Raw genomic sequence first — 27,877 nt, 5'->3', positions numbered from 1 at the left:
TAATTTATTTATCCAAATCACTATAATTTTTACAACCAATCAGCTTTGCCAAAATTGATAAATGCTCTGAACATTTAGCTTGTGGTTTGCACAGTAAGCTTTAGTGAGGTTCAGGAGAATTTCTCTAAATCAGGAACACCAATTCTTGAGTATAGATGTTGATCAAAACCACAAGATGATTTATATAATACGAACACTACAGAGTTTCATCATTACATAGTAGATTATGGCTAGTAATATGTTTTATAATCAGTGATCCTACTGTGTGGCCCGCCCCTCAGCTCCCCAAGGGTTGAGCCCCTCGTGAGTTCAAGATTCCCACAGTTTACCACCAACATTTTGAGCCAACAACCCCTTTTGACTCCACTTTCAGACCCTATCAACATCCAAGTGTTTCAATTTTGAAATTGAGGATGTCAATGATAGTGATAGACAATACACAAACGTTGAACAATCCTCAGACTTATTTCATAAATCACAAGAAAACGTGTGTTAAATACTCGTATTCATTTAATGGATGTTACTATACCATTAATAACTATGTAACAACAAAATACATATTTCAGATAATTCAGATGTAGAAGATGTATCAAGATATGTCATCCAAGTTCAGCAGTGTAGTGTGTAGTTCTGACAGATCTCAAATTCTTAGTTCTTGTTTCCATGGTTACTTCTGAGACAATACACTGAAGAGATCTCTGCAATTAAGGTTTCTATGTTTAGAGTACTTCAGATACACAGTTCACTTCCTGTATATATACATGTATATATAGATATAGAATAAAGTTAAAGTGTCCTTGTGACATCACGGTAAATTATAACAGAATAAAAAGTCAAACACAGATCATCTGTCTCCCTAGTACTTTCTTGGCTACATCGTGCCGTTCTTCAGGGGATTATGTATATATATATATTACATATGCCTCCTGCAGTAAATGACCTCCATTACCATTGTTTCCATGGTTACTAAGACATGTTCACCTCCTGCAGTGTTACAGTCCTGACCTTGAATGACCTCCATGACCAATTTTTCCATGGTTACAATGTCATAAATACCTCCTACAGTGTATAGTCCTGACCTTGAATGACCTCCATGACCAATGTTTCAGTGGTAACTAAGACATGTATACCTCCTAATGACCAATTTTTCCATGGTTACAGATACATGTATCCCTCCTAATGACCAATGTTTCCATGGTTACAGAGTCATGTATACCTCCTAATGACCAATGTTTCCATGGTTACAGAGTCATGTATCCCTCCTAATGACCAATGTTTCCATGGTTACAGAGACATGTATACCTCCTAATGACAAATGTTTCCATGGTTACAGAGTCATGTATACCTCCTAATGACCAATGTTTCCATGGTTACAGAGTCATGTATACCTCCTAATGACCAATGTTTCCATGGTTACAGAGACATGTATACCTCCTAATGACCAATGTTTCCATGGTTACAGAGTCATGTATACCTCCTAATGACCAATGTTTCCATGGTTACAGAGACATGTATACCTCCTAATGACCAATGTTTCCATGGTTACAGATACATGTATCCCTCCTAATGACCAATGTTTCCATGGTTACAGAGTCATGTATACCTCCTAATGACCAATGTTTCCATGGTTACAGAGACATGTATACCTCCTAATGACCAATGTTTCGATGGTTACAGAGTCATGTATACCTCCTAATGACCAATGTTTCCATGGTTACAGAGTCATGTATACCTCCTAATGACCAATGTTTCCATGGTTACAGAGACATGTATACCTCCTAATGACCAATGTTTCCATGGTTACAGAGTCATGTATACCTCCTAATGACCAATGTTTCCATGGTTACAGAGACATGTATACCTCCTAATGACCAATGTTTCCATGGTTACAGAGTCATGTATACCTCCTAATGACCAATGTTTCCATGGTTACAGAGTCATGTATACCTCCTAATGACCAATGTTTCCATGGTTACAGAGACATGTATCCCTCCTAATGACCAATGTTTCCATGGTTACAGAGACATGTATACCTCCTAATGACCAATGTTTCCATGGTTACAGAGACACGGATACCTCCTGCAGTGAGAAGTCCTGACTTTGAATAACCTCAATGACCAATGTTTCCATTGTTATTAAGACATTTATAATTCCGGCAGTGTACAGTCCTGCCCTGAAATAATTCAATTTTATTTCAGACATATTAACGTCCACTTCCTGTAGTCTATTTTCTTGACCTCCACACAGTCCAGCTGTAGGAATGGCAGACATCTTGTCTCTATTGTTGCCAGGCCAGAGTCGACGTTCTTCAGACTAAATTCTTAAATTTCATAAACAAAAAAGAAAAAAAAAAGAGTTTAGTGTCAAGGTAATGTTTGTGTGCAATATGATAATACTCAATACACATAAGGAAACCACATTGTAACAGTAACAGTTACAAATTTTATGTAATTTATGTTCAGTGAAGAGCAAAATATCTTGTCATTGTAAATAGGCTTAAAATCAACTAGTCTGCCTATTAACAAAGGACTCAATCACTGGTAACACTCAGGTATGAAAAATATCCTATTGAATAATGTTTCATACAGTATATTTTTCATCATCCTATATACTTTTTGGTATCCACCCCTCTTACAAAATTATCAACCTACAAACTTTAAATGGAATCGGACTTATCTTTACAATACATGAAACTTACCATCTAAGGACATGTCATCCAGACTACCACCAGATGACCAGTCAGTGGACACCCCAGTCCGTATCCTTAGCCACATCTCCCAGTCCTTCTTGACCAGTGAGCTATCACAAAGGTGATGGACAAACATCTCAACCTGACTGCTGAATTCTGGGCGTGTCTGTAACAGGACACCTCACAGATACACAAAGTTTGAAAAGAAGTACAGAAATTCCACTAGAAAACTAGAAAATTGGCCAGTTATGATGGAGGCTATAGCTGAAGGGTACTGTAAAATTGTCAAAGGGTGCTATTGTTTTTGCTGTATTTCAAAGATAGGATGAAATAAGAACAATAGACATCTTGAGTAATAGAGACATTAATTTCGTTGTTTTATAATTTCAATGAAAAAAACATGTAATTTTGTTTAAAACCTTCACAGAAGTAAGGACACTTACCTCCCTTTACAATAGTTAAACAGGTCTTACTTACATTACCCACCTTTTGGAGGAAGACCTCTCCCTCTGTATGTATTACCCACCTTTTGGAGGAAGACCTCTCCCTCTGTATGTATTACCCACCTTTTGGAGGAAGACCTCTCCCCGTGTATGTATTACCGACCTTTTGGAGGAACACCTCTCCCTGTGTATGTATTACCGACCTTTTGGAGGAACACCTCTCCCTGTGTATGTATTACCGACCTTTTGAAGGAACACCTCTCCCTGTGTATGTATTACCCACCTTTTGGAGGAACACCTCTCCCTCTGTATGTATTACCCACCTTTTGGAGGAACACCTCTCCCTGTGTATGTATTACCCACCTTTTGGAGGAACACCTCTCCCTCTGTATGTACTACCCACCTTTTGGAGGAACACCTCTCCCCGTGTATGTATTACCGACCTTTTGGAGGAACACCTCTCCCTGTGTATGTATTACCGACCTTTTGGAGGAACACCTCTCCCTGTGTATGTATTACCGACCTTTTGAAGGAACACCTCTCCCTGTGTATGTATTACCCACCTTTTGGAGGAACACCTCTCCCTGTGTATGTATTACCCACCTTTTGGAGGAACACTTTTCCCTGTGTATGTATTACCCACCTTTTGGAGGAACACCTCTCCCTCTGTATGTATTACCGACCTTTTGGAGGAACACCTCTCCCTGTGTATGTATTACCCACCTTTTGGAGGAACACCTCTCCCTGTGTATGTATTATCCACCTTTTGGAGGAACACCTCTCCCTGTGTATGTATTACCCACCTTTTGGAGGAACACTTCTCCCTGTGTATGTATTACCCACCTTTTGGAGGAACACCTCTCCCTGTGTATGTATTACCCACCTTTTGGAGGAACACCTCTCCCTGTGTATGTATTACCCACCTTTAGGAGGAACACCTCTCCCTCTGTATATATTACCCACCTTTTGGAGGAACACCTCTCCCTGTGTATGTATTACCCACCTTTTGGAGGAACACCTCTCCCTCTGTATGTACCACACTCTGCAGACTGGACCATTCTCTGTCTGACAGCAGCAGTAACTTCTGTACGGCAGCATCCCTCACTGTCACTATAGCAACACTTGTCCCATCCTCAACAATAACACTACAAAGAAGCAAACTTAATGATACAAAATTTGTATTCCTTTAGCAGTGTAAAGCTGGTTCTGTTTTTGGCTAGTCCCCTATAAATTCTACAGACAACTGTTTTATTTCCAAAAATGTTACATGGTTGTGTGATGTCATGGGGACCATCCTTGAGTTCAGGCCAATCTCCAAAACACAACAGTCAATATCAAACAGAACTTTTTTGCACATTTGATATCTTTGATAATAAGTGTAAATTACTTCAGCTTTAAGCAAGCTAACAAATATCAATAACCTATAAGACACAAGCCTCATTATATTCAAATATTAGTATCAATTTTAAATATATCACATTTCATTTCTGTAATTATTTTAAATTTTAAGCAAGATCATTAACTTATCATTATGACATAACTTTTATGGCCCTAAACTCACTTGGCAAATGTAATTCATTACCTAGCTCTGGCGAGGAACCGTGTACTGTGATCTGCCCGACAGCCAGGGTTACAACAGGCTCCACCAACACAAACAGATCCACATTGGTGACACACCCATTTTAGAGACACTTTGAGGAATCTCTGTACATGACAACAGACGGGAAAAGGCGAGCTCTTGATATTATTCCTCCACAAGTCTGCCAGGTACACTAGTCGGAGAGGTCCTGTTTCTGGGCTGTGGGTGGGGGTAGGGATTTCACTTTGAAAAGAAGAAAGGTTAGATCATGATATTGATACTAATGACAGCTTAGTCTAGGCTTTGTTAATAGAAAAGGGTCTTGATATAAATATAAAAGTTAGGTCAAAGGTCACGGTCAAGGTCACCTGTCCACAAATGTAGTACCAATGGAAATTTCTTGTCACAAGGAAAACATGTCAAATATGAAAGCCCTAACTTGTACAGTTAACACACAGTGGTCAAGGTTAAAGTTTCTTAAAATAGGTCAAAGGTCACAGACAAGGTCAGCAGTCAGCACATCTGCAAATATAGTACCAATTGAAAGGTCATGTCACAAGTAACACATGTGAAATACCTAAGCTGTATCCTTATCTGTATTGACACAACACTGTTTTATAAAAACTTTTACCAAGCTGTCTACGGACACAGATGACAGGAATAGTGACTTTGTCCTGGCAAGTTAAAAAGGATATAATTGATAGTTTTTCACAAAGCAATTACATTTATTATGACTCTAAGCATTATGGTTCTGAAGAATAAGTTCCCCCAAAAAAAACCAACTAGAACTATCATATCTATAATTAAATACACAGCAAAAGACTTATTCATTTGCACCAAGTTTCATGACAAAGGTGCTTTGACAGTTTTAAACACTTTTTTAATTAACCAGAAATGCCGATAGATGCCAACCTTGCCAGGTCTGTGAGGTGTTGTATGTGGAGACAGGACACAGCTATAAACTGACAGTAGACATTGTTCTTCCGGGACACCTTTCTCTCCACCCGCTCCAGACACACCCCAACCCCAGGGAGCAGTCCCAGGGGGTACACAAAACTGTCCAGGTTGAAATAGACATCCACTTCATCACCTGACCTCTGACACTTCACAACGACCTTCACCCCACATCCGTCAGGGGATCCAACACCTGTATTAATGTCAAGTCAAGACGCACAATAATATATCTAAATAATCTGTTAAATAATTCAAAAGTTACTTGTACTTAATGTGCACACTAAGAGATAAATATTTTTTGTTTTTATCTTTTGTTCATTGATGTATTGCAGCATGAACAGCTAGGATAATTTTGTAGTAGTTGGTGGCTAACTCACTGAAAATATACAGGAGGCCTGTTGCATGTCATCCAGAGAAATTACGGTAAAGTGTCTTGCCAAAGGACACAACCACAACAGCACAGACCAGCCTGTTTCTTAGCTTCCTAAGAAACACAAACCGACATGGGTATAGGGAGTTTAAAACAACACACCTCGGACCTTCACCTGACGTGACGTAACTGACCCTAGTTACCTCAGTTAAAGATCCAATGTGCATGGATTGATGCTTCATACCCATGTCAATTGGTGTTTTATGGGAAGCTGAAAAACAGGTAGATCTGTGCTGCTGTGGTTGCATCCTTGGGCAATAAGAATTATGAAGTCAGTAGAATACCTTGCCAATGCTTTTTAAAATAAACGCATTTCAATTAAAAGTAGGCTCTGGCTCTGTGGCATTTTCCCTTAAATACTCTGATATTACATAAACCACTGCTTATTTTTCTTTTCGCAAGGAATCACAGGCATATTTTAAAATCTGATATATTTTTTGAAGCAATCACATTTTCAAAGCCATTCACAGTATAATTCGTGCACAGTCTATTTTCAAGATTGAATGTGAATTGTCAGTTAAATACTAACCATAATGCATATTTGGCCTGATTTTTACTTTAAATTCTGTGAGAAACCTTCTCAACATCTACCTCTGGTAAGTCTTGAATATAATTAGACAGTAATTGTCCCACCATTACAAACCTAGTTGTGAATCTGATGGATGGTCAGGTGTTCTCTTTGTAGAGGTATGATGGCCGTCAGACTCTACAGGACATCGTCTTACGATCTGTCCCTCAAAGCCGACAAGTGTCGCCTCGCATCTGAAAACATTTACAACAGTGCACACAGATTCACATGAGTAACGAAATTGGTGAGGTTTTTTTTTTGGTAAATTTATGAATTGGAGGGGGTTGGGGGTTATTTACCAGTTAAGGCTTTTTTGAGGAAAAATACTAGGTGTTCACTTAGAAAGCAATTTTCAGGGAGAAAGAAATGCAAATTTTGTGAGTAATTCCATTTGGGCTGGGGACTACACTATCAACTGCAAAATATCCATATAAGCCTTCGATAATATATAATAAACATGGCTATTTTAAATACAGAATATATATATATATATATAGCGTTTCAGACTAAATACAAACCAATTGGTTCCACATAACGATATAGAAATAAGTATCATCTCAAAGTATGCATGAGTGCCTACCTTTCCATCACAATTGTCTTGATTGGCAAGTTCCCTGTGGAGCCAACACCAGCATCAGAAGGGGTCTGTAATTATAAATAATCATTATATCAGTATCAAATTCAGGATGCATGAATGGTTTTTATCTTTAAAGAGTTTATCTTCTTACAACCTATCTATTTCTTTTAACATACTGATTTCAATGTTTAAAAATAGGCAAATCAAAAAGTTAGATATATTTGATATTTGACAATGAATATTAATCATATCAACATGTTTGATAATCTTTCATTCAAGCAAGGGTTTCTTTTTTCTTTGATGAAGGTCAAAGGTTAAAAGTAGGTCAGAGTGACCTACTTTTGATACACGACACACCGTCTCACCTAAGCGAATCCATGTCCCAAGTACAAAGTTCCAGTGACAAGTAATGTAGGAGATACATGTACAACCCAGACAAACTTTTTTCTTGATGTAAGTCAAAGGTCAAAATGTAGGTCAGAGTGACCTTCTTTTAATACATGACACACTGCCTCACCAAAGTGAACCAAAGCCATGGTATGAAGTTCCAGTGAAAAATAGAATAGGTGATAGAGCTTAGACAAGTTAAAGTGCTGAAGGAGGGATGGACACAAGACAAAACTGGGTTCCTGATGGGAAAATAATAACTGTTGATGTCCGATTACAAGCATGCATACAATAGCAGCAATGTTGCAAGAGTCCAACCCAAGAAAATGACTAAACAATTCAAGTCTTAAAGTAAATCATAAATTTTAAAATTTAGTTTAATATCAAACCTTGTTTGGGAAGACTCTAAAGAGTTGAGCGTTCACCGGCACCTCGTGGACACTTCTGCCCCCTGCCTTCGCCATGGCCTTCTTCAACTGCCATGACCCTGGCCCTGTTGGGCACAGCTTCTGTGTAGGCACCAAGATTCTATAAACTCCTCCTGGTACAATAGTGTGACACCATCGTACAGCATCATTTTGGAACAAAAATATCACTGCAGGTGAAAGACTGTTTTCTGATTTTGCCTTTAGAACAGACTGGTGTTTATCAACATCAGTGTACCCATTATGTACGTGATGCTGCTGAGAATGTTGTTTCTGGAGACTTTCTATCACATCCCAGTTTAAAGAATCCCCGCCTGTATTGTGTAGGATGTGACCATGTACGGCCATCCTGAAGCGTGAACCACTGTAGACCCTTCGGTCTAGGACCAATGTTTCTCTGTGGTTTATCAGCACCAGTTGTCTCCCTTCATCTGTAGGCTGTCCAGTACGACCTTGGTCTACCTTACCTCTCTTATGAGGAACCTGATCCTGAGGTGTTTTACAAACTGTAGGTCTATGTATCAACACAGCATTTAACATAGAGAACACAACATACCATACATCACTATGAGTTGGGTCAGAATCTGTCATCTTTAAATTATTCAATGAGTTGTTCAAACCAGTAAATTGTTCACGAATCACGGTGAATTTGGTGACAGCTACAACTGCACCTACACAACAGGAATGCAGAAATGGACATCGGAAGTTTGACCCAGGTTTAAGGTCACCACAACAACAGATTTCCGTACAGACATGACGTTCACTTGATGTTGTCATGGTGATGAGGCAGTCAATAGATCCAGTGTCATCCCTCAGCTGAACTCGTCCATTTTTTGATGAAAGATCCAGCACTCCAACTAAAATCTAGAATCAAAACAGTTCACACTTTTCCAAAAATCCAACTAATTACAGAATTATCTACTTTCATTTCAAACTGCCTATTATATATTATAATGATGGATGAGCAAATGCATTTGCAACAAATAAAACATTAAAAATAAGGAAAGTACAAAACAATGAATTTTTGACACTATATTAATCCCCTTTCTGATTTTAGTAAGTGAGCGACTCAGCCTTTGGATTTTGTTGAATGGTAAGTTTAGTTAGTGTGAAACTTAGCCTTTGGATTTTATTGAATGGTAACATCTATCAATATATTGTATGTTTACATTTAATCAATTAGTTACTAGTTTTATGCCTACATAACTCCACCCATCGCTAGGCTTCCTCTCACCAACTGTAGCTACTGTTCTGTCAGTGTGAGGCAGTATATCTCTTTATTTTTTTAATTTCATTTAAGGATGCTAACATATGGATTCTGATTCTTTGATTAGCTTATTAATAAATATTTTCAATAAATGAAAAATTTCATTCATGCTATGAAAAGTGTCTGATTCGACATAGCATGAATACTTTAAAGACAGTTAAACATGAATTTATACTCAGGAAAATACTCTTAGATGAATATGACAGACTGAACAGTCACCACATCAGTAAGACCTACCTTGTGTGGCATCCCCTGAAGTTGGTGGTGGTAGCCCCAGTAGGTGGCGCTGTCTGATGAGAGGTTGTCTGCCCCTGTTACTAGGCAACTCATTTCTTGTGTGAACTCACTCATGTCTGGTGCCACCGTGTAAACACCATTTCCATCCTATCATGTGAACAAGAGTTGTCAGAAGATAACATAGCTCAAAGAGAGGAGTTAAAGTTCAGAATTACTTTTTTATAAAAGCTTGGTCAAAGGTCACAGTCAAGGTCAGCAGGTCTAATAATGTAGTAACAATAGAAAGGTCTTGTCACAAGGAACACACACGTCAAATACCAGTAACTTAAGGTTTTTCCTGATTAGTATAACATATTTTATAATAAAGACTTTAAGCTTTCTACGGACGCCAAATCCACTGTCAGGGGTATAGCTATAGCTTACCAGGACTTTGTCTCGGAGAGCTAAATATATTACAACCCCAAAATGATGGACTCTGTCTATCTACTTGCATATTAACCTTACCAAAAAACAAAACTGAATTCCCCATGGTGTCACGTAATAGTTCTGCTTCATACAAAAATACATCATTTTAATTTTTAGTACTTAAGGGGTAAAGAAACTTTATTTTGTCCTGAAGAATCCCCCCAAAAAAGGGAAAATTGACAGATATCAACTAAATTGAAGAACTAACTCTGATACTGTTGTGATTGTTACCTTCATCTAATATTTCTCTACTGATCAATTCCCCCCTGCATACTTCAGTGTATCCAGCTGAATAATAGAATCTAGATTGGGTCTGTTCCGTGGACAGGGATATCTCAACCCGAGTGTAAGAGTTTGGCCAGCCAAACTCTTATACAAGGGTTTGAAAAACCTTGTTTGGGTAACAGACCCATGTTTATTTTTCTCACATACTGGCAAGCAAATGTAAGATTTTATGAAAGTTTTCCATTGCGCCATCTGCAATGTTCCTCGGAAAATTAATGACTTCATGAATTGCGACATGGTTACTCAATGTAAAATAATGACGTAACGTTATTGTGAGCAGTGTCATATATTTTCCCTGGCAACCACAGGATTACCCTGTGAAGTATGTGAGAATAAAGGACTCTTTATACATTATATTAAGATTTATCAACCAACAATTCAGGAAATGTCCTCTAAAAGACCCAAACCTTGTCGATGAAATTTGATATCTTCACAGAGAGTCGGACATGTCTGTTGAACGTTAAGACATTTACCTGGTTTTGGACTAAGCCACACTGGTGTGTCCCGGACAGGAACTCCCGGATGTATACTCTCCCTACCATGTCACAGTCTGGGGTACAGCAATACTCAAAGGTGGTCTCTAGTATACTGGTTAGTTCACTGGTACAATTAATGTTACAAGATAAATCTATTGATAGATAAACAAGAGGCCCATGGGCCATAACGGTCACCTGAGACTTAACATATAACCATCTTCTATGTACTTACAATGTATTTCTAAACATTTCTCAAATAAATAGTAGTATAGTTTTGCCCTCATAACACTAAAAAAATTGAATCATTTCTATTAAAATGTGACTTCCCTGCATAAAATATAGTAAAGTTGAGCACCTCTTCAGGGAGAAACATTAAACCTATGTTTTCTCTTCACTTCCATTCTTTAACCAGTCATTTGATTACTGTGACCTCGGACTTTGTTAGTCGAGGTCAACTATTTGCATAACTATTGCAGCCAGCAACTTGTGCTGTGCTAATTATCAAGTGTATTTGTTTCACAGTAATACTTTTAATATATCCCAGCTATAATCAATGTATTAAGAATGTAAAAATGCATACTGATGAAAACTTCTGGCAAGTTTTCTATGGAGGCAGCTGGCAAAGTTGATGAATGTATCTAACAGTCCTCGAGTTATACAAGACTTCTTCATCACCTGTTGCAATATTACAGGTAGGTTCACCATCTGAGGTAGAAATAGTTTTACTTCATCACCAGAGAAATTGTTTTGATTTCAAATCATGAATTTTCTACCTAATGTCATAACTCTGTTGGTTTTGATATTTAATTCTTTTTCTTTTTTGCTTTGACTAAAATATATCTTTCACAAAATGGATCAATACCCTACCCAGTCACATAACAAATAATATTCAGAGACAAATATGAAATGAAAACATGAAGGAAATATTTCTGTATGAACTGATGAACACAAAACTGATAGAATAAATAAAGATAAGGTGGGCAGATATTCTGATATTTCTGTATCAATTTTCCGAAAGGTCTCACCTGAGGTTTGTTGTCCAGACTTGAGAACTCCATCACTTTGACACAACTGCTTGTACAACACACAACCCTCGTGTGAGGAAACTGAAACAGGATTTCATTGAAGGTAGTTAATGCTGGGTTATAGCAATACACAATGAATATAAAATCTTTTTTTTTACCATATAAAGCCATCAATCAATGGAAACAGTGTCATCTGACATCATATCTTATCTGAAATACACCAGCTTAGGTTATCTGGGATGTAATACACACTACAGATGTCTACATGCATTACAAGCACTTTGTCTGACCCTTCATTTCAGGGAGAAAGACAAGGAATGAAGTTGGTAAGCCATTCACTGAAGTAAGACATGACAAAACTTAGGTAGCTGGTAGTGTAAGGACAAAGTAGACAAAGAGGCTGGCCATGGATTGCCTTCATAAAAATACAGCAAAATCTTTTGACATACCATATTTAACCAGGTTCCATGCTCGGGGATAAGCCCACCTCCCCTATTTTTCACATTCTCTCTGCGTAGGCCCATATACAGGATTAAGCTCATTCCCCATTTTTAATGTCTAATGCCCCTCAACTGATTTGAGACCTTGATATAATGTGTTTTAATTGATTTGATACTTGGCTTACTGCAAAATAATTCATGGACTTCTTTCAATTTTTTTAAAACAATTCCTTCTCCTCCACCTGATTGTTTGATACCTGTTCTGAGCGGCTGAAATGAGCATTGTGTATGATGACCTTTGACCCAACCCTAAGGAACTGGTACTTGTGGACAGCGGGCACACAGCTTACACACAGCCTGCCAAGTAATATGAAGTTCTTATTTAAACAGTAGGTCAAGAATATTACTTTATTAATGTATGAACTGGTATCATTGCTGCAGTACTCGCTTAATTATAAATTTGATGTTACAGGTATTTTTTAGAAACAAAAATATCCTTGCAAATAAATTTCACTTGTTAATCAAATGCATAGGATCTATGACATTTCCTCAAAAAACATCATCTGTTTTACACAACTATGTAATGTGTAATGGAAAAAACATAAAACTTTCTTATGCATTGAATATTATGTGAGAATAGCATAAAAGGCTGTTTTTGTATACTGAAGGTAGGTAATCATTATTGGTTAATAATTACAATTATGACTGTGAAAACAAATCAATGTTTCTAGTATGTTTTCTATTTTGTAAATTCATTAATTCAAGTTTAGAATGGTTTTGCTGAAAACTGGACAGATACTTTTCACATAAATATAGCAGATCATATGACTTTAATATCTGTCCTTTTATTGGTAAGTTCAAACATCCTAGGAATGCAGATCAAATATGACACTTTAACACAAATTACTTCTCAATTTCATGCAAAAACGATTTTCTATTACATACCCAACTTTGGTGTCTAGTATGTATATTCCAAGATAGGCCAATTCATCTGAAGTCACAACTCCCTGTACAAAAAATAAAGCTCTATTTTATCTGAAGTCATGATTTACTGAAAACAAAGATCACAATTACCTGTACATCAATTATCAGAAATCCTCTTTTCATTTTTTTTTTTTTTTGTAGCGGTAATCAGTGGTAATCACATTTCAATTCAATATCATCAACACAAGACTAAAATAAAACGCCAAGTAAGAAATATGTGTTCTAAACTAAAAGTTTCATTGAGGAAGAAACATGGCCATTTTATGAAGACACAAATTTGCAGGATGTCTAAATACCTGGTAAGAAGCCAAATTGTTATCCTCTTTCTTCTGCTCATCGCCTTCTTCCTCCTCTTCCATTTCCTCAAGAGTGACTCGTTCATGTTCATCATCACCTTGTCCTCTCAGCCACTCCTACTCAACGACAACATCCTCTAATAATCTTTTGTAACACATTTTACAGGTACATACGTATCGACAGTGATACCTAGTCATGCATTAGAAGGATAGTGATACACTATTGGGCCTGCCCCTCTGGCTCCTAGACCTTGGGGGTCAGTCACCATTTATGCAAAATCTGTTCCCCTTTCCCCAAGGATGCTTCCTACTGGATTGGGTTCAAATCCATCATACTTTATGACTTGTAGCGATTTAAAGGAATTAATTTTATTTCCCCTATCGGGTCCCACCCCTCTGGCCCCTTGGAGGTCAGAGTCACCGTTTATGCAAAATCTGTTCCCCTTTCCCCAAGGATGCTTCCTACTGGATTAGGTTCAAATCCATTCATACTTTATGACTTGTAGCGATTTAAAGGAATTACCTTTATTTCCCCTATCAGGCACTGCCCCTCTGGCCCCTTGTGGGTCAGAGTCACCGTTTAGGCAAAATCTGTTCCCCTTCCACCAAGGATGGCCAAATTTGGTTCAAATCCATCAATAACTTTATGACAAGTAGAGATTTAAAGAAATCAACTCTATTTCCCCTATTGGGCCCCATCCCTCTGGCCCCTTTGAGGTCAGAATCGTCATTTGTGCAAAATCTGTTCCCGTTCCTCCAAGGATCTTTCTGACCAAATTTGGTTGAAATCCATTCAGTATTTTATGACTAGTAGCGATTTAAAGCAAATCTTGACGAACGACAGACGACGGGCGACAGACGCCGTGCCATGGCATAAGCTCACCGAGGTGAGCTAAAAAATGCTCATACTCAGAATTTATCTTTTTGAAATTATACTCCTATATCTATCAAAAGTTAACTCACTGTATAACATGAAACGTTCATTGTGCATATTTTCACAGAATGACAAAATTTTGAATTTGGAAGAGATGTAATTCATAGTGTAATGAGATGGTACATCTTTAAAAAAAAAGTTTTTTCAGTCTTTTTTGGAACAAGTCCCTCCCTTGACCCTCTCTGAAAGTTCATTGAGGTGGGTTATACAGTATATCTATAAAAACTGCCATTGTCACTACTGCCATTGTCACTGACAAAGTAATCGTCTTCAAGAAATTCCAAAGTTAAAGTTTGTGATGAACTCATAATATTTCAAAAAGTAAAAAGAGTGTGTATAGTTTTTTTTTATGGATGGCAGTGTATATTATAAAAAGGATGGTATCCTCATGAATAAAAAGATTTGTCTCTCATACATTTGTAGATAAACATAAACAATTCAGGTTTTTTTTTTTGTTGAACACTTCTTATAAACTCAGAGTAGGGAGGCATACGATTTGAAACTGGAGCTAAAACATGTTATGTTTTTAAAGAAAGCATCACCAACTCAAGTTGAATGACACCATGACGAAATCTAGAATCTGGCCCTGATGTTTACCTGAAGTGACACACAGTTATGGTCTACTGAGGTGGGACTAAAAAGCTTGCTACCTTTCCATGGAACAAATACTTTGATACTAGACCCTGCACCCTGAAAATAGAAAAAAAATTCTAGCTAACTTTTTCTATCAATACAAATTCAAATAATGAGGAATTAAAATACAGAATTACTTCTTTTTCTATCAATACAAATTCAAATAATGAGGAATTAAAATACAGAATTACTTATCAGTAGAGGAATATTTTGTAATTAAATACATACTCTAATTCAACACTAGAGAATTGTACATTTTTTTTTATAAATTCGACTTCAGATGCACTGTTACATTTCCATATTTGACAGTAGAGATCCACTGTTACCTTTCTATATTTGACAGTAGAGATCCACTGTTACATTTCTATATTTGACAGTAGAGATATACTGTTACCTTTGTAAATATTTGACAGTAGAGATATACTGTTACCTTTCTTTATTTGACAGTAGAGATCTACTGTTATCTTTCTATATTTGACAGTAGAGATCCACGGTTACCTTTCTATATTTGACAGTAGAGATCCACTGTTACATTTCCATATTTGACAGTAGAGATCCACTGTTACCTTTCTATATATTTGACAGTAGAGATCTACTGTTACCTTTCTATATTTGACAGTAGAGATCTACTGTTACCTTTCTATATTTGACAGTAGAGATCCACTGTTACCTTTCTATATTTGACAGTAGAGATCTACTGTTACCTTTCTATATTTGACAGTAGAGATCTACTGTTACCTTTCTATATTTGACTGTAGATGTTTATAGGAAGGAAACATTTACTCATACCTTCTTAAGTGTTGTAGGTCTCATGGCAGTGAAGATTTTCTTGTCTCCAGGCATAAGGAACTTTTGCCAGTGAAGAAATTCTTGCTTCTATAATCAAATCAAACTCAATATCTCTGGCTTACAAGTCTTACACTTACAATTGAGCTGGAGAGATGCTCTCTCTAGCTGAGTGTTATTATAAATGTATCTATATATAATAATACACATTACATTTTCCCTATTATAGACTTTAGCATTCCACTAAATCATGATTGTGCTAATTGTAGTTTATGTACACTGGTTTCTATGGCAATCATTGTTGGTGCACCAATTGTAGTTTATGTACACTGGTTTCTATGGCAATCATTGTTGGTGCACTAATTCATCATTCCGTTACACAGTTTTAATTTGATTTCGTGCTAAAATTTGAGTGTATCAAATAAAGTACATTTACTGTATATAAACATTCCCCTCTTCTATTAAATTAAAAATTAGACTGAAATACTAGACAAAGTTAAAAAGTTCAGAGTTGATATGTTATACACACCAATATTTCATCACCATACATTGTAAACTGTGAGAATTTTCTGATTATTTCTTTATATTCAGTAATACAAAGGAGATACCACTTTATATTCAGTAAAACAAAGGAGATACCACTTTATATTCAGTAATACAAAGGAGATACCACTTTATATTCAGTAATACAAAGGAGATACCACTTTATATACAGTAATACAAAGGAGATACCACTTTATATACAGTAATACAAAGGAGATAGCAGTCATCAATATTTACCTTGACAATGATGTTAACACCGTGCTGGAGGCGTATACAGAATAACAGGTCTGTTTTAACTCTGTTGAGACAAAGTTTATAACAATTAATAAAGTTATCAGTTGGTGGACCAAATACAAATGGACATTTACCACTACCAGTGAGACTGTTTTAAAAAGCTCTCACCAGGTTCATTTTGTAATTAAGCTCATTTTCTTCAAGTTTTTTTTACATATGTATTTCATTAAAAACCAGCATTTGAAGGTACAATAAAATCATGTATAAAAGTCTAATAATCTTTGTTCTTATTTAAAAGTGGCTGGAAGGTGAATCAGTCAGATACTGGGAAAAGTTTCAGGTCTATTAATGATTTGTTTGGGAGGAGTGGGAGGCACTTGTGTTGAAATTTAATGATTGGTCGGGATTAATCCTCATGTTTTCCAGTCTTCCTTATATAATCACTAATTAATAAATACATGACTTCCCAACTCTATTATTACTAAATAGAGGATATCTAACAGTGTCTTCAGTAAAACCAAATATATTTCACGAGTGGGGCTAATATTTTGATATTTTTCACGAGTGCGCAGCACGAGTGAAAAATATCAAAATATTAGCCACACGAGTGAAATATATTTGGTTTTACTGAAGACACTGTTAGATATTCTGTTTATTACATTTTTTATCAACGAAAACCCTACCCCGTATGCTAACTAGGACTACAGCGATAATTTGTAAACAAAAGAAGTAGTTTCCCCTGTCCAGGTGCTGACATATATGTCGGGCTTTCTGATTGGTCAATTATTTTGGTATTTTCTAATCATTAATTTGATTGGTCAAATCAGCAAAAGTGATATTTTTCACTAGTGAAAAATATGATATTCTTCACTAGTGAAAAATATCACTTTTATAGAATGAATAATTTTTGATATTTCACTGGTAAAAATGTAATAAATACATGTATTCCTAACTCTAAAATCACTAATTACTAAATACATGTATTCCCAACACTATAATCACTAACATCTAAATACATGTATTCCCAACACTATAATCACTAACATCTAAATACATGTATTCCCAACACTATAATCACTAACATCTAAATACATGTATTCCCAACACTATAATCACTAACATCTAAATACATGTATTCCCAACACTATAATCACTAACATCAAAATACATGTATTCCCAACGCTATAATCACTAATTACTTAATACATGTATACCAAACTCTATAATCACTAATTACTAAATACATGTATTCCCAACTCTATAATCACTAATATCTAAATACATGTATCCCCAACTCTATAATCACTAATTACTAAATACATGTATTCCCAACTCTATAATCACTAATATCTAAATACATGTATCCCCAACTCTATAATCACTAATTACTAAATACATGTATACCCAACTCTATAATCACTAATTACTAAATACATGTATTCCCAACTCTATAATCACTAATATCTAAATACATGTATCCCAAAACTCTATAATCACTAATTACTAAATACATGTATACCCAACTCTATAATCACGAATTACTAAATACATGTATTCCCAACTCTATAATCACTTATATCTAAATACATGTATCCCCAACTCTATAATCACTATTTACTAAATACATGTATTCCCAACTCTATAATCACTAATATCTAAATACATGTATACCCAACTCTATAATCACTAATTACTAAATACACGTATTCCCAACACTATAATCACTAACATCTAAATACATGTATTCCCAATGCTATAATCACTAATATCTAAATACTCCCAACACCTCTTACCTTTTGAAATGGTCATTATAAGTTAAGTTGATAATGGATGCAGGCAAAAACAATGCCTCTATATCCAAATATTAAATTACATTGTTAGGAGATTATGAACATGTCAACGCTTAAAACTTAACATCATTTTCTAAAATACAAAATATCCAAAGTAACATCTATATATTTAGCAATTCAGTACTGCACCATTTATTGAGATACATTCTACCAACACAAATACACATATAAACCATAATATGCAATGTCATGTACTTGGCAAGTTAGATGATCAACAGTATGTTTCAGAAGTACCAAAAAAAAGCCACCACAATGTGCAATTTCCATGAAACTGTACCTGTGAATTTCCCCAACAGCTTCAACAGTGGCGACCATGTCTACACATCCTGACTTCAAAGTGTCTCTGTAATAACAAAGCAAAAGTACAGGTCTAACTAAATCATAATCCTCTTTCTAGAGGCAGGCTTCAGTTCAAAGGGACATAACTCTGTATAGAGTGGGGCACGAGTAGGGAATATTATATATGCCTAGGTCTACATATGTCAATTTAGTTCTTGTAATTTTACTCTTATTCACATTATCACAGATAAATATGTATCAGAATATTTCTTTATATATCCAGACCTGTCAAGTTCTCATGAACAAAATGCAGGTCATTACTCATAAAAATGCAGGTCATAGCACTCCAATGCAGGTCATTGCGCGTAACGGCATTTCACTTGAAATAGAAACAATAAAACTGATATATAATATCTGATAGTGATTATTGGTGTTGTTTGTATTGTTTTACATCCTTTATCACAATAGGTTTTATATATGCAGTACACAAATAATGAGGCCTGTGTCAGACACTTTTACAGCCTATCATGGGGAAATGCCATATTTGGACACAGTAGGGTGACACTTCACCCAGCCACATTATACTCAAAAGCTAAGAAACATCAATGACTTTTGTGCAAAAGGAAAAAGAAAACATGGCACACTCCTTATTTTATTATGCTGATATGGTACCCTAACCTAGAAGTCCATTGTGACAGATTTTCTCAATGAAATTAATTTGTGCAGTAATGAATTATCATTCTGTTGGTTCAATCAATAATAGTCAAAAACTTTTTAAAGCCCTTGAAAAATCTGTTTTGTTGAGAACAACAATTCATATTTCACAGACACTTTTATTAATAATGATACCAACAACTTTCCTAGTGTTGTTCTGATTGATCCATTTAGTCAATGATTAGTCATTTTACCTCTGACTATGAGTGACTAGTCGATGAATAGTTATTTCACATCTAACTATGACTTATCGATAAGTTGTTTCACTTCTGATTATGATCAAATGACGATGAAGTGTTTCACCTGACTATGACTAATCGATGATTAGTCATTTCACCTAACTATGACTAATCAATGATTTATTTATTATCTTTTATGATTAGTCATTACACCTGACTATGACTAATCGATAAGTCGTTTCACCTGACTATGACTAATCAATGATTAGTCGTTTCACTTAACTATAACTAATCCATGATTTATTTATTATCTATTATGATTAGTCATTTCACCTGACTATGACTAATCCATGATTAGTAGTTTCACCTAACTAGGACTAGTCAATGATTAGTCGTTTCACTTGACTATGACTAATCGATGATTAGTCGTTTCACTTGACTATGACTAATCCATGATTTATTTATTATCTATTATGATTAGTCATTTCACCTGACTATGACTAATCCATGATTAGTAGTTTCACCTAACTAGGACTAATCGATTATCAGCCGTTTCACGTCCGACTCTGACTAACTGATCATGGTTAACCGCGACTTGAATATTGTCACGCGATGAGTTTGATAGCAAACTGATGAAATGTTGCAATTTACAAATAACTTTTTACTCATTAAAAATCCTAATTAACTATATGATCAGTTTCAGTCAGATATAGTAGCTAGTTTGCTCAGATTGTACTGACTTGTGCAGAAGCAGGGTGGATGCAGTTTTAGCAGAAACGACTGGAATTGGTCTACACAGGAGAGGTTGATGGGAGGAAGATCTCACTACTTCAGGCTTGGCACACAACTCCAGGTAACGTTTACCTTTGATTAGAACAATCAATTACATTTATCTTCTGATCAGGAAACAGAAAATCAATACATGTACATAAAACTGATACAATACACAGAATCTACTTTTATCCTAATACACTGTAGCAGATACAACTAAAACGAATATGTCTAAATGTATATGGTGATAGACCAAAACAGATCTTCACTAAGCAAGAGCTAGATTATCAAAACTTAAAGTAATCATAACTGTCATTACATCATGATAATGACAGTGATACGCGATCCTTACCCCCTAAGGAGAAGGAGAAGAATATCAACAACTCCACTCAATGGTGTAAAAATATAAGGTATTAGTCATTTTTGTTGTACCTCTTCTTGTGATGATGAGGTTCCAAGATGGAAACACTGCCCACTGATGTAACAATCCCATTACCTCACAGTCTGAGTATCTCACCTGATAAAAGATATAATAAATACTGAGTGTCTCACCTGATAACAGATATAACAAATACAGAGTATCTCACCTGATAACAGACAACAAATACAGAGTGTCTCATCTGATAACAGATATAACAAATACAGAGTGTCTCACCTGATAACAGATATAACAAATACAGAGTGTCTCACCTGATAACAGACAACAAATACAGAGTGTCTCATCTGATAACAGATATAACAAATACAGAGTGTCTCATCTGATAACAGACAACAAATACAGAGTGTCTCACCTGATAACAGATATAACAAATACAGAGTGTCTCACCTGATAACAGACATAACAAATACAGAGTGTCTCACCTGATAACAGATATAACAAATACAGAGTGTCTCACCTGATAACAGATATAACAAATACAGAGTGTCTCACCTGATAACAGATATAACAAATACAGAGTGTCTCACCTTATAACAGACAACAAATACCGAGTGTCTCACCTGATAACAGATATAACAAATACAGAGTGTCTCACCTTATAACAGACAACAAATACCGAGTGTCTCACCTGATAACAGATATAACAAATACAGAGTGTCTCACCTGATAACAGACAACAAATACCGAGTGTCTCACCTGATAACAGACAACAAATACAGAGTGTCTCACCTGATAACAGACATAACAAATACAGAGTGTCTCACCTGATAACAGATATAACAAATACAGAGTGTCTCACCTGATAACAGATATAACAAATACAGAGTGTCTCACCTGATAACAGATATAACAAATACAGAGTGTCTCACCTTATAACAGACAACAAATACCGAGTGTCTCACCTGATAACAGATATAACAAATACATAGTGTCTCACCTGATAACAGACATCAAATACAGAGTGTCTCACCTGATAACAGATATAACAAATACAGAGTGTCTCACCTGATAACAGACATCAAATACAGAGTATCTCACCTGATAACAGATATAACACCTACAGAGTGTCTCACCTGATAACAGACATAACAAATACAGTGTCTCACCTGATAACAGATATAACAAATACAGAGTATCTCACCTGATAACAGACAACAAATACAGAGTGTCTCACCTGATAACAGATATAACAAATACAGAGTATCTCACCTGATAACAGATATAACAAATACAGAGTGTCTCACCTGATAACAGATATAACAAATACAGAGTGTCTCACCTGATAACAGATATAACAAATACAGAGTGTCTCACCTGATAACAGATATAACAAAAACAGAGTATCTCACCTGATAACAGATATAACAAATACTGAGTGTCTCACCTGATAACAGATATAACAAATACAGAGTGTCTCACCTGATAACAGATATAACAAATACTGAGTGTCTCACCTGATAACAGATATAACAAATACAGAGTGTCTCACCTGATAACAGATATAACAAATACAGAGTGTCTCACCTGATAACAGACATAACAAATACAGAGTATCTCACCTGATAACAGATATAACAAATACAGAGTATCTCACCTGATAACAGACAACAAATACAGAGTGTCTCACCTGATAACAGATATAACAAATACAGAGTGTCTCACCTGATAACAGACATAACAAATACAGAGTGTCTCACCTGATAACAGATATAACAAATACAGAGTATCTCACCTGATAACAGACAACAAATACAGAGTGTCTCACCTGATAACAGATATAACAAATACAGAGTGTCTCGCCTGATAACAGATATAACAAATACAGAGTGTCTCGCCTGATAACAGATATAACAAATACAGAGTGTCTCACCTGATAACAGACAACAAATACAGAGTATCTCACCTGATAACAGACAACAAATTTAAATATTTGTTCCATGATCTTTAATCAGATTCTTTTTTTATTTTATTCTAATGATCATATGTAACTTTTAATGAAAGAGGGCAAGTTTAAAGAAAATTAACACACATCACTCCATGATAACTGAACACAATTTGTGTACTTGTGTAATTTGTATAAATGATAAAACTCTTTCTATTCAGTAAAACTTTCCTGAGATATGACTGGGTAAAGATGATCATTATGTCAACATAATGACTAGAAAACAAGGATTTGTTTACCTCTACTGGGATAGACGATGTGGAATCTGATATCACTAGCTGTCCAGGATGATCTGACAAGCCTGTTGTCAACTGTCCAACTAAAATACATCTGTAGCATATGGAAAATAGGTTTATATCATCAAGTGTGATATTTTCTTTTAAAATTAAATGCTTGCTTGATTGTATTTATTGACATATAAATGCAATGCGGGTGACAGATAAACAAGAGGCCCAGGGGCCTTAACGGTCATCTGACTCTAAATTAAAACCCTTATATTATTGTAGTATGTATTCTCTGTAGCAAGTATATAGTGGCACTGTTGGCCTTGGTGGCCATCTTGGATTTCTGACCGACCCAATAAATAACAACACTTGGTCTGGACCATCTAAGGATAATTTCTGGTAAGTTAGAGCTGAATCCCACCGGTGGAATTTGAGAAGAAGTTTGAAATAGGTGTTGTTCAGGAAAACCATGATTGCGCAATCATGTTACAAAATGGCTGCCATTGCTGCTGCCATGTCAAAGTTTTTACAAGGCCGAAAAAATAACAACACTTTGTTGGCTCTGCTTCCTTAACATCCTCACCAATTTCAAGCTCAATCGCACCAGTGGAACTGGAGAAGAAGTTAAAAATGTGTTTTTCAAGATGGTTGCCATGGCGGCCATCTTGGATTTCTGACTGACCCATAAATAACAACACTTGGCCAGGATCATCTAAAGATCATTTTTGGTATGTTAGAGCTGAATCCCCCTGGTGGAATTTGAGAAGAAGTTTCAAATAGTTCAGGAAAACCATGATTGCGTAATCATGTTACAAAATGGCCACCTTAGCTGCCATGTCAAAGTTTTAACGATGCCAAAAAATAACAACACTTTGTTGACTATCTTTCCTTAACATCCTCACCAGTTTCCAGCTCAATTGCACCATTGAAACTGGAGGAAAAGTTTAAAATGTGTTTTTCAAGATGGTTGCCATGGCGGCCATCTTGGATTACTGACTGACCTGAAAAATAGCAACTCTTGGTCAGGACCATCTCAGGATCATTTTTGGTAAGTAAGAACTGAATCCCATCAGCGGAATTTGAGAAGAAGTTTCAAATAGGTGTAGTTCAGAAGAACCATGATTGTGCAATCATGTTACAAAATGGCCGACGTGGCTGCCATGTCAAAGTTTTTACAAAGCCAAAAAATTAACAACACTTTGTTGACTCTCCCTCCTTAACATCCTCACCAACTTCCAGCTCAATCGCACCAGTGGAACTGGAGAAGAAGTTTAAAATGTGTTTTTCAAGATGGTTGCCATGGTGGCCATCTTGGATTTCTGACTGACCTGAAAAATAACAACACTTGGTCAGGACCATCTCAGGATCATTTTTGGTAAGTAAGAACTGAATCCCACTGGTGGAATTTGAGAAGAAGTTTCAAATAGGTGTTGTTCAGAAGAACCGTGATTGCGCAATCATGTTACAAAATGGCCGACATGGCTGCCATGTCAAAGTTTTTACGAAGCCGAAAAATAATAACACTTTGTTGGCTCTCCCTCCTTAACATCCTCAACAATTTCCAACTCAATGGCACCAGTGGAACTGGAGAAGAAGTTTAAAATGTGTTTTTCAAGATGGTTGCCATGGCGGCCATCTTGAATATCTGACCGACCTGAAAAATAACAACACTTGGTCGGGATCATCTCAGGATCATTTCAGGCAAGTTTCAGCTCAATAGCACTGGTGGAACTCGATTAGAAGTTTCAAATGTGTTTTCAAAATGGCGGCTGTGGCGGCCATCTTGGTTTTCAGACTGACCCGAAAAATAACAACACTTGGTCGAGACCATCCCAGCATCATTTCAGGCAAGTTTCAGCTCAATCCCACTGGTGGAACTTGAGAAGAAGTTTGAAATGTGAAAAGTTTACGCACGGCGGACGGCGAACGGCGGACGGCGCACGACGACGGACGAAACATGATGACTATAGGTCATCCTGACCCTTCGGGTCAGATGACCTAATAAAACATATGGCATTGTTCTTTAGAAAATTAAAATAATGTGAATGTGAACACAACTTTAAATTGTTAATGAGAACATTGGCCCCTGAAAACTTGTTCTTTGATTTCTCCTGAGTATAGTGATGGGAATCAGTTTCACTTTCAGAACTGATAATTGCAAACTCGAAATTAATCAATTATCGATTATAATCAGTTTTCTAAATTTCGCTGCACAGAATTACCCTCTTGTAGAAAATTTTTGTACATCTCAAGTACATTTATTACAAGTCTTAGCCTTTGTTATCAATATTTTTAATACTGAACACAAACAAAGCATTTAACGGTTGTCAATATATTTAAATCTCCTTAATCACTTGTAAAACATAAAATATAAGATAAACTACTTCTTGGTTCAGTAACATTACAAAAATACATGAAGCCAAAGATTTACAAACACTTTCAGACATTTCCAATTAATAACATAATCGATGATCAGTTGTATCTTTTTTTTTAATAATTTACAATCAATTTTGATCATCAGCCCACCATTAGCTATTGTATTCTATGTTCTATTACAGAATCATATACATTTATGTATATTATACGTTTGGTGAAGACAACTATGTTAAACTGCTGCATTGATAGAGCTATGCAGTTTAATTCTGAAGCAAACCTTTTATTTTTCAATGAGCCCTCGGAGCAGAGTCCACCCTCAGAAGTAGCTGGAGCAGTTGTGAGCTGGCTATGGAATGTTGTGTCCTGTTTCTTACACCATCCTACATCAACCCCCAGGTACTTTGTGAGGACTTTGACGTCCTGACAGATATCCACCACTGTCTGCAGTACATCCTCTACCCCCACCTCAGCAGCTCTCCACACATCATACATACCTTCTAGCCATTGGATTTGCTGGAAACATTACAGCATAAGTACCACACATGGCCTTCAGTTGTGTGATGGAATATTTTATTATTATGGAATAATGATTTTGAAAACCTATCTTCTTGTTAACTCACTGTTGTTTGTCGCTACCATGGTTCTTGACAATGTGACATTACTTTAAAAAAAAAGAAATTGTTATGAAATTGTGCTACATATTCAATGTGTAATATTTACATATACATATTTGAGCTTGTAATTTTCAGCAAATCATACTCTTGAAAATATCATTTGATGACATAAGGCATTGTCTTGATAATGATTTTGGATGAAAAAGTGAACCCTGTCATACACCTTTGATGGGCAACACTAATTATATATAGGTAGGCCATAGCATTGGCACTGGGACCTTTTAAATTGTTCAAACATACCCAATGGGTGGCTCTAAGGTTGTCAAAAACAACACCTGGTTTTGGTAAAATTTGTTCATGGGCAAAATTCCATTGTTCCTGTAAAAAGGCCTTTTAAGCTAGATTTTTTCACAATTTTTTTTAAACTACATTTATGAAATTGTTTTTCTCTTTTCTTTTGCCAAAGGTATCCTACACCCCTTCTAAATCTTTCTTTTGCCTTTAATGTGTCCTCATTCTATTGTATGATGTTCTATACTAGATTTAGAATATATTTTGATCATCTCAGCTTCCAAAAAATTATCTTTAAACATGACAGAACACTGTAGATGTTAAGTCAGTAACCCAGCTACAGTATAGCAGGTTGTTTAAAAGTGAGTCTATCATTTTAATTTCAAATTTCAATGCTTAAATTTTAACAGGTTTAATTTTAGCACTCATACCAGCTACCTTGAATTCCTAGTATAGAGATTCAGATTAACTTATGGTTCCTTATGTTCATTAACTATACATCTGAAACAGAACTGGACTGGGTCGATCATCGTCAACCAGCTGGTAGCTCAATTGGTAGAGCATCCGGCTAGTGTTCAGAGGTCCCAGGTTCGATCCTCACTAAAATATCCAATATATACAGTAACTAAGATTTTTTTATTTCTGATTTCAGGTACTCTTGAAATATCCTGATCAGTAAATTTTGGCATGATTTGAGCAGGTCACCAGGTACAGATAAGATATATATAATGGCAGAGACATATATACAGATATATATGTCTCTGATAATGGCTATGGATATCAGAATAACCTGCATGACTTCATGAGTCCTGACAAAATCAAGTGAGTTGGTGATTTCTGAAATGACACACGATGATTATCTACTTTTACATATATATAGAACACCACACGATGAAATTTTAAAATAAGGAATGAGATATTGTTCATCAATAGTTATATGGTATCATACAAAAGTGTAAATCTGTGATATCATGTAAGAAAGAAGAATGTAAATAAAATACGGTGTGTTGTGTTGGGTTGAAGCCATATAATTGGGATTTCTCCACGAAGTACGCTGCATCTTTATCCATACACCCATCCTTCATTACAGCCAATCACATGGAAGGGGTCTGGATGTGAACTGTCAAAAAAATTAATACTGTAGATTTTGATTTAATTACTGTGCGATAGCTACAACTTTTCGAATTCGGATTATCATATTGCTTTGCACATTGTATATGACTGGGGTTTGGGGGCTACGAGGGTAAAAGTATAACATACCTATGTTCTCTTCATTGCATTCGCATGTTTCATGTTTACATTTATAAATCTCCCGCCATGTTGGAAGTTTACGATAAGGCGTTAAGTAAAAAATACATAAAAAATGATTTTAAATTTTTGAAATTGTGCCAGATTTTATCGATCATAAAATTAAAATTATCAACATTGCATAAATGACTAAGATTACGTTGGTATTAGATCGTGTTACGAATCACATATGTCGTAAAATCACATGATTTTGACTTTGTGCAGCCGCTATTTTGCTACCATATAATTTATCC

At 35.9% G+C, this 27,877-nt stretch overlaps 1 protein-coding gene across 1 annotated transcript; it reads right to left on the bottom strand.

Moving 5' to 3' along the window:
• Window positions 1-492: 492 nt before the first annotated feature.
• On the bottom strand, window positions 493-27,821 carry LOC117333814 (CST complex subunit CTC1-like). Its single transcript, XM_033893223.1, has 25 exons — window positions 27,597-27,821; window positions 27,338-27,456; window positions 25,709-25,944; window positions 23,071-23,161; window positions 20,883-20,967; window positions 20,420-20,543; window positions 18,785-18,850; window positions 16,661-16,721; window positions 15,884-15,970; window positions 15,059-15,151; window positions 13,528-13,644; window positions 13,193-13,254; window positions 12,505-12,604; window positions 11,808-11,888; window positions 11,363-11,487; window positions 10,780-10,906; window positions 9,557-9,703; window positions 8,017-8,916; window positions 7,244-7,308; window positions 6,739-6,857; window positions 5,624-5,858; window positions 4,715-4,954; window positions 4,136-4,277; window positions 2,699-2,855; window positions 493-2,320 (listed from the first exon to the last, which is right to left on the bottom strand). The coding sequence occupies exons 2-25, from the start codon at window positions 27,419-27,421 to the stop codon at window positions 2,190-2,192; spliced, it is 3,675 nt and encodes a 1,224-aa protein (XP_033749114.1). The 5' UTR covers window positions 27,422-27,456; window positions 27,597-27,821; the 3' UTR covers window positions 493-2,189.
• Between the last annotated feature and the right edge of the window lie 56 nt (window positions 27,822-27,877).

Source organism: Pecten maximus, chromosome 9 (genome assembly GCF_902652985.1).
Source record: "Pecten maximus chromosome 9, xPecMax1.1, whole genome shotgun sequence".
Taxonomy (NCBI): Eukaryota; Metazoa; Mollusca; class Bivalvia; order Pectinida; family Pectinidae; genus Pecten; species Pecten maximus.
Note: the sequence above shows the minus strand (reverse complement) of the source record. Positions and strands in the feature narration are given on the sequence as shown.

Bases quoted from the DNA above. Each gene is read 5' to 3' on its own strand.
- LOC117333814 (XM_033893223.1), bottom strand. From the start codon at position 27,421: ATGAAGGATGGGTGTATGGATAAAGATGCAGCGTACTTCGTGGAGAAA. The intron at 13,255-13,527 runs GTATTTAGACAT...TTTTTTGTACAG, and splicing joins ACAATTTGGCTTCTTACCAG to GGAGTTGTGACTTCAGATGA. The intron at 2,856-4,135 runs GTGGGTAATACA...GTCCTGTTACAG, and splicing joins GAGAGGTGTTCCTCCAAAAG to ACACGCCCAGAATTCAGCAG.